This window comes from Pygoscelis adeliae, unplaced genomic scaffold, assembly GCF_000699105.1.
Source record: "Pygoscelis adeliae isolate BGI_AS28 unplaced genomic scaffold, ASM69910v1 Scaffold14, whole genome shotgun sequence".
NCBI lineage: Eukaryota > Metazoa > Chordata > Aves > Sphenisciformes > Spheniscidae > Pygoscelis > Pygoscelis adeliae.
The window spans coordinates 3602892-3611473 of NW_008825109.1; the positions used below are offsets into that span (position 1 = coordinate 3602892).

The window sequence follows — 8582 nt, forward strand, 5'->3', positions numbered from 1 at the left end:
CAAGTCTTGCCGAGGCACCTATTTTATTCACTGATAAATCAAAGTCTAATTTCGGTCAGCATTTTTTTGTTTTTAATAAAGGAATTCACAAACAGGCAAACATTTCACCAGCAGCACACTGGCACTTTACATTCAGAATCCATTGATTTGTTTTCTATTGTAACGTTACCAATTACAACATTTAAAACGAAGAAGGAGCTCAAGTTCTTTACAGAGACTTATATTTCCAGAATTAAACCATTCACTGTCTGAAGCGCCAGTTTGATAAACACGTACATAATTGCAACAGAAATAGCTTGGGAAGGTGAGTTCAGTGCCACTGACAGTTTTTCAAACACTTTTTGAACCTGGTTCAAGCAATCCAAGACCATTTAAATCTGTAGCCGTGCCTTGTAATAACAATTATGTTCAACTGCATCTATTGGAAGACTAAGATTGAGGACTTACATTTTGAACTTGGGATCTAAAACAATGAAAAAATGCAGAATACCTCTAAAAATGGCTGAAACAAAGACTTGCTGATAAAACCCTTGTTATTTCCGAGTACAAGAAAAATGTACAGCTAATCTAATTTAGCATATAATACCCCCAGCCCTGTGTCTGTGAATTTAAAAAAGACTCCCATCTAGCAAAACGAAAGCTATAGAAATCCAGAAACACCAAGATGTGAATCCCTCTGCTTACTCACTGCTGTCTTGCCACCTCTCCCATTACTTTCTTCCTATTGACCTTCCCTCTCCTTGGCACTCTCGCATACGGACAGGGGTACACTGCTCCAGCCATGAAAAGCTCCTAGTGACAACAGAAATGGGTGCTAACTCACAGTTAACTTTAATTCCTTTATTAGTGAATTTGCAGCTATGAATAACTAAAAGTTACATCTGATATTCTTGCTTAGTGCTGCAAACTCTGGCCCAAATCTTATTAATTTTACTTAAAGAATAACCTGGCTCAGAAGAATATTCTGCCAAATTATATTTTCAGTTACCTGGGATGAAAACTCAGTACGTGCCATAACTTTAAATAGTAAAATTTCTACCATGTATCCATCCTTCCTTGGATCCACGGGGTGTCTACATCAGGGTGAGCTTGTTGAACAGTAATTCTGAAAAGAGTAGAATTCCTGACAGAATACCGGCCTCGAGTTTAGTTTTGCAAACAATCTTTGTATCAAAGGATGCAAACATCCCTGATTACAGAAGGTACGTTTTTGTTTTAAATGTCGAACAAAAAGAATTCAGGAGTTGGGGGATCCTGTAAAATAAATCACTACTACCTAAACAACATTTCTTACACCATTACATCATCAAGACTATTGAAGTTTATTATTTCTCAAACTCAGTAAAATATGGGTAAGTTTTCCATATTAAAAGCAGCAAAAATTAAGACTCACAGGAGCTTTTAATTAAAATTCATCATATCTGACAGCTAAAATAACTGCTTCTCAGAAAAATAAAAAGCATTAAAACCTTACTGGTCTGCTACAATGAAATTTTAAGAAAAAAAACCTCAAATTGTTCAAGTACAGCCAGTGTGCAATTAAATTAGTTAGAAAACATAATTTAATAGTGCTTTGTTTCAAAATATACATAATATTGAAAAATACTTAAAACCAAGAAACCGAATATTTACCAAGTTTCAAACAGAGTTTCATCAAAATGAGGTAAATCTATGTCACCTGCTATTGAGCTCGGTGCTGAAATGGAGAACAGGTCTTCGAGGATATCTTCCCTTGTAGGACTTTCAAAAGCAAGTTTCTTCACGCTGGGTTTGCTTATTGTATGAAGTTCTGAATTACTGTCCTTTACAGGACTGTAATAGTTGTGGTCCTCACTTGTCATTGCTGCATCCGGCACGCTGGTCTTCTCATCAGACGCTGTTGTTGCAACACTGCTATCCACCATTTCCATATACATACATTCCTCTTCACTTTTTGGAGCCTCTAAGGAAGCAACAGTTGAAGTAGGGGACAGTAATTCTGCCAGTATTTCATCATTGTTATTATGGGTAGTGTGCCCTGATAGAGAGTTAGCATTAAATTCAGATTTATTATCTGCGACATCAATCTGATACTGCAGTTCCCTTAAAAAGCTCTGCAATAATTCACTGTCATTGCGAGATTCGATCTGTGATGGGGTGCTTACATCTCCACTCACAGGTTTTTCATGTTTCATCTGTTCCACTGCTAGCCTATCCAGTGAAGCCAACTTCTTTTTTTTAGCATTAAGTTTTTTTAACAGTTTTAGGCGAAGTTTTTTTGTTTTGTCACTATCTGACTCTTCTGCCTTCCCAGAGTTACAGCCAGGTGAATGGAACTGAGTCACTTTACCTGAGGTACCCAACGTACTTCCTGACTTATTCCAAGTTGGACCTTCAATAGTGGTATGACTTGCTGTTGGAAGACGAGTGCTTTGAGAAAATCCTTTAAAATTTGATAAAGGACGAGTATTATTACTCTGAGGAACCACTGACTTTGGAGTCTCTGTTGTTTTGTTTGCACCTCTGCTTTGAAACCCACCAAAGTTACTTGCTCCCTTAACTGGCAACCGCACTTCACTTATTTTTTGCATTGAGGGAGTTTTGCAACTTCTCTCATTCTTGAGAGCTGAGGCACTTGAAGGCATAAAAGAAGTATTCTTGCTTAATAATTTCTTTACCCAGCTTCCTACAAATCCTTTTTTTTGGTCTTTGTGCGAAGGCTGAAAGGAATTATTGGCAGCAGAGGAATTGGCAACCTGAGAATTAACTACAATTTTGCTTGCACCTTTCAAGTCAGGTGATTTTTGCATAATATTCTCTACTGGTGACAACTTCTTGTTTAGCTGTAGTTCTGAATTTAATCCATGTTCTCTGTTAGGTAAATTAGTTCTGTCACCTGTTCTTTGAGCAAGTGATGAGTCAGATGGGTCAGGGCCATGTTCTTTGGGCACAGGAGGAGTAATATTTGCTGGGTTCAACTCTTCCAGAGGCAAGCAAATACTGGAATTTTCATATAATGCGCATTTGTTGTTCACAGCTAGACTAGTTCCAGCAAACTCTCCTGTATATGGAGTGTTAGGTGAAAAAGCTAATTCCCCCTGTTGCGGTGTGCCCATTTCAGCAACGAGGTTGTTTCCCACCATCTGTCCATTCAACAGCAATTTACCTTCTGAGTCAGCTTGAATTTCTTCAAGCATCAGTGTTACAAGATCATCGTGTGCCAGATTTTCTAAACCATGATGAACACTACTTTCATCCTCAGCTACCTGCTGCTGTTTCTTATCTGGAGTTCTCACAGAATCCTCTTTGCGATGTTCTGCAGGTATTTTGTCTACAGTGTTATCAAAACCACAAGGCAACACTGTGGAATTTGACTGTACATTATCAAGAGGAAAATCTTCAATATTTTTACTCTGGAACTGTGAATTCAGTTCTTCTGGCACATGGGATGTTTTCTTCTCCCAGATAACAATATGAATCTCTGAAGGAGGAACTTCAAATCTTTTATGCCTCTTGCAATATGGACCCTTTAAATCATCACATTCAAGCCAAGTTCCTGAAAAATAAATAGCAACCAGTGTAGAGACTTTTAAAATTGAAGTCACTATCCTCAGACACTTGTCAAATATTTTTATTAACCCATTCCCCTGACAGGCAGAAAATAAAGTGGGTTTTTTTCCTCCATTCTTTATTACATCTGAGAAAACGGGGAGGTTTCCACTGTAAAAAGATCACACACAAGCAGAATTTGCAGCAATATTATTATAGGTCAGAGTAGGTCAGCCAAAAAACAAAGCTAAGGTTTTTTTTGTCTGAGTTAATGATGCTGACATCTTGTCTGAAAATACCCACACAGGTCTGAGCAAAGAACCACCTCTCAAATTAAGTTTCTCTGCCTTTTCATTGCCTCGGTGGGAGGCACAAGGGTTTAAGAAAAACTGCTCATTTTAATAATCTGCCTTATCATCTGCAAATTGTTCATAGATCATGAGCAAACATTTTACAGCTTTAAGAATTTAAAAATAGATACATATGATACTTAGGATGTTCCTAATTAGGTGCTTCCCAGCTGCTTCCTCTTCCTATTTCTTCTTAAACTCTGGCAGTATGAGTTAGACAACTTTCATGTTGTCAGAACACTTCATAAGACTGCACTCCATTCTCTCTACAGAAGCATGAGAATCAAAATACCAACTTTTCATCTTCTCTGATTATGGAGTTCCCACCAATGATACAACCATCATACCATTAGTAATGTTTCTAACATGGGTTAGTGCCTTCCACCCCTCAGGTGCAGTAAAGTTCAGAAATGAAAAGAAACTTCATTAATGCTGATAGTTCTATAGGTTCCCTCATTTCCAGCCAAGAATGGATTAATAACTGGCTTCAAAATAACCAATACCATCTGTCCCACAGCCATGCCGAGAATGTATTTTTAACTTCATAGAAAGTCATGAAAGGAATCAAGTCTACCCTAATAACTTTTCCCAGTGAGTGCAGTGCAGAACAGAACACTCCTGAACAAATCAGCTAAACCAAACTGAAACCTTCACCCTGTATAACAAAGTTCCTACAATTATTCACAGAATTTTAATATGAAGTTTAGAATACAGACAAAAGAAATCCTTGTTATTATATATGGACTGTTGAGACTATTGCAGTAACCCAACAAACAGTATTTGATGTAGACTCATGAAGTACTGTAATAGAATTTATGGTTCTTACCATCAGGATTCAAAGACCAGGTTATGAAGTGCTTCTTATCTGTTTGATACTGAACAATAGCTGTTATTTGGTAGGTGTCTTCTTCAAACCGAAATGAATAGTTCTTCAGATTGTTATGTGGCAAGCCTTCTACGAAATGTAACATTAATATTGAGGGCACTCTAATAAAGAAACAATAAAGAACCAGTTTATTACAACAAAATAGTGGCAAAAGTTCCTAACGAAAAATCACAAGTAAGGCATCTCAAAGAGTATGTAGTCCTGCCCTTACTATTCTACTTACTATTCTACTTCCACACAGGACTCTTCATATTGCGTGGTAGTCAAGGGATAAGAATACCCCAACTGGATATTCCATTTTGTTATAGATGGGGGGTGGGGGGGAACCACCACCACATAAGGGATTTGGGGAGTGGGGAAAAAGGTGAGAAAAACAAGGGAGAACTGTGCCATAACCACAGTAGGAAAGGACATTGTTCCCAGCCCAAACTAGTAAACAGATGATCAGACAACCGTTTTATCCACCAACGGCAGGGGTTGTGGAAAGGCTGACAGTGGATATCAGTTGTCTATATTTACTACATGGTAATAAGTATTTATGACCTGGCTCAAACACATGTGCTGGTCAGCATGTTAAACACTGCTCTATGTTTCATGTTTGTTAAACACTATTTGCCATTTCAGCATTTAAGAATGATCTAAAATCTTAAAAAGTGAGTATTTATCAGAGTTTGAAGTTTAGAATTTCTGTAAACCCAAGATAATAGTTTGGTTTTGAAAGTGATACATTCAATAAACTAAGTGTCAGAATTTTATGTATTTTATTTTCAAGTTCACGTATTCAAACTTACTTTTCCAAAATCATCTGTCTTCTTTGAGATCTATCACTACAGTTATTACATGGTCCAACATGAATAGCGTTAAGTGGATGCCAATCAGGGATTATATTTGTGAATGTTGTTAGTGTTTTCCTAAATCTGGACACACACACACACAAAAAAAGAGTAAGTTGAGTTGCTGATCAGAAAACAATAAATATACACACTTTACCAGGAGAAAAAAGTTACCAAAAGGTTATGACAAAGCCAAATTCTATTCATATTCATGCCATTTGTGCGAATTCCACTGTGACTGCATCACACCCAAGTCAGCACTGAATTCAGTTCTGCCAAACAGTATCAGTCACCATTTGTTCTCAGCAGCTCTGTGGCCTTCAGTTTCACATTATTTGCTCTTTCTCCCTTAGCATGTTATCTCTGTTTCCTTTCCAACATAAGACAGAGCTTGTACCAGGATCCACATAATTTACTAGCTAATACAGAATCTCAAGGAGAGAAGGAAGCGGTAACAAATTATCTCAGAATCCATGTTATACAAGGTTTTGTTTTCAAAAAACAGTACATTCAGAGCTGAGATTACACTGAGGTTATATTGTAAGAAAATACAATGTACGGGATATTAAAGTGAAATAATGTAGTTTATTCATTCATTAGCCACAGAAAGGACTTCCTTTATATTCAACCTAACCTAGATATTTCAACTTTTTTGAAAAAACACAGCATGTAACAACGGCTCTTGAACACATCCTATTATGCAGGACTACACATTAGCTGGCAGTGTAAGATAGCATTAATCTCATCTCACTTGGGGATCTAGAATTTTATTGTATAAACCTAAAAGAGTAGAAAGAAACAGGTATTTTTCAAGTAAAATGAGCTGTCTTCTGAAGGTGTCTCTTTTTCTGCTGACTCTAAAAGGAGCCTCCTACAATCTAGGAGACTAGATTGTACCTGCAGCTACACAGAACTAAATCAATTCTCAAGAAATTACTTCCATATAATACTATTTTAAATAGATAAATTATGTGAGCTAATCTCTGATTCTTTGTAATACAAATTAATATTACAGATATTCTTTAGAACCACAACAATCTATATACTCTCAGCAAAATATCAGAGTGACAATGGCCGGGGACTCACACAGTTACCTATTATTTCTTTCTCAATTAAGTGATAATGTGGTTTCCTAAGACATTACACAGCAGTAAACTATTTGCAAATGCTAGCCTACAAAAGTGGACTGTGTAAAACTTCACCAGCAAGCTTAAGTTGTACAAGACCTGGAGATATGAAGAAAAAACAACTATTATATGCAGATTTAAAAAGGTAAGATAGCTACTTAAATAAAAATCTCACCGATCCTCGTATTTGTAGCCACAACATACACATTGAAACTTCCATGAAAATGAATGCAAGAATAGTTTCTCAGCTTGTTGATCCTGTTGTAAGAGTAAAGGGAGTGCAAACACTGGACTCTCCTTCTTACCTTCAAAAATGGGCAAAAAAAAAAAGTCACTGAGTATTTGAAATCAGCTTTCAGTACTTCAAAAAGGAAGAAGATAAGCTTACTGCTATGATTTTAATTCCAGTTATCCCTTCAAGGCTTTATTTCTAATCCTCACAGCAAAGGGATTGATCCATGTTATTAGGTTGTTATCAATGACAATTTCATGACCACAGCACAGTTACAAAGACAAGAATATGCTCTCTAAAACTTCAAAACCAGTCAAGGGACAAAACAGCTGATCCTGTAAAGTATGTGTATGTCACCAATAAAAACAAATGTATTTGCAAGCTGTCTTGTAAGCGTACGTACTTTTATGTACTGACATACAAAGCTTTACACATAGTTTCCTGAAAGTAAATACTGAGATGTGGCACTAATTACTTACCCAATTCACACTTAAGCTGAGGCTGTATCTGTGTAAACATTCTGTTTCTGATTTCATTGAGATGAGATTCTGCTTTTGGAAGAACATCTAAAGAAAAAAATATATATGCCTTCATGTATTTGTGTAACACCCCCTTTCACACGCATAGGTACCCTTAACATGCGCTCATTCTCTGCAAACTGATGCCTTTCATATTGACCTACACTTGCCTAAAACTCTTCGTAAAATAGGCAATAGTTGGTATTAATTGATTTTAAAATTAGAGAAGAATTTACAGAAGTTATACGTGTGTACCAATAGCTAGATAGTCACAACATTTAAGGATAACGTAACCAGACATTACAAACCCTGGCGACTCGGAGATTAAAAGTAGATTTTTAAGATCAAAAGTGCAAAAATTTGCTTACATGCTTTCTAATGATGTTATACAGTTCATAATAAAACATTTAAATGTGTTGTTCCAGATTAAATACTGATTTACTAAGTCAGCCTTTAAAATAGTAAAAATAATTTTTTAAAATAGTGTACTTCATACATCTTAGTATGCATTTTAAATTTGCAAGTTACGTTGTTTATTCACACATTCTTTAAGCACAAGCAAGAACATCACCTCTACTACACAACCACGATCATAACCTGCACAAATTAAAGGAAGGATTTAGAACAGCTGTTGAAATTATTTATTACTTATAAAATCTATGTATATAAAAAAGGTAAAAAGACTCTTCTTGCAGCTCTATTGCTTTTGGTTGTTTTTAAAAACAACTGTATATAAAAGATGCTGAAAAACTACACAGAAAGACAGAATAACTACTACACCTATTCTCCACAACAATACTCTTCATCCAATCCCCTCTCCACTATTGCCCAAATAAACTAATTTGTTTTGCAGCAATTCCTGGAAATGAAAAGGTTTAAGTTATCTCAAATGACACTATATTCCAACACCTAACATCCCCATTTAAGGGCTCTTGCACACCAGAGCTCCTTTGCAAACAGCACAACAGAGGGGAAAGAAACACATCTCAGACAGGTTCTGTGGTGGTAGAGGGCTTCCAGGTAATAGCTGAAAACCTAAAATCAAGAAGCCTGACTTTCAGCCAAGCAGAGTGTATGAACCACTTCAGAACCTTTTTGGATTCCCCCC

At 36.5% G+C, this 8582-nt stretch overlaps 1 protein-coding gene across 2 annotated transcripts in view; it reads right to left on the minus strand.

The window, feature by feature from the left end:
- Window positions 1–777: 777 nt before the first annotated feature.
- The window catches only part of USPL1 (ubiquitin specific peptidase like 1), an 11655-nt gene continuing 3850 nt past the window's right edge, over window positions 778–8582 (minus strand). For both annotated transcript variants that reach the window (XM_009327738.1, XM_009327739.1), the window contains exons 4-8: window positions 7436–7522; window positions 6900–7029; window positions 5556–5681; window positions 4705–4865; window positions 778–3535 (exon numbers count right to left, since the gene is read on the minus strand). In XM_009327738.1, the coding sequence (XP_009326013.1) occupies window positions 1629–3535; window positions 4705–4865; window positions 5556–5681; window positions 6900–7029; window positions 7436–7522 (2411 nt within the window). In that variant the 3' untranslated portion in view covers window positions 778–1628. The remainder of the gene's footprint in view (window positions 3536–4704; window positions 4866–5555; window positions 5682–6899; window positions 7030–7435; window positions 7523–8582) is intronic.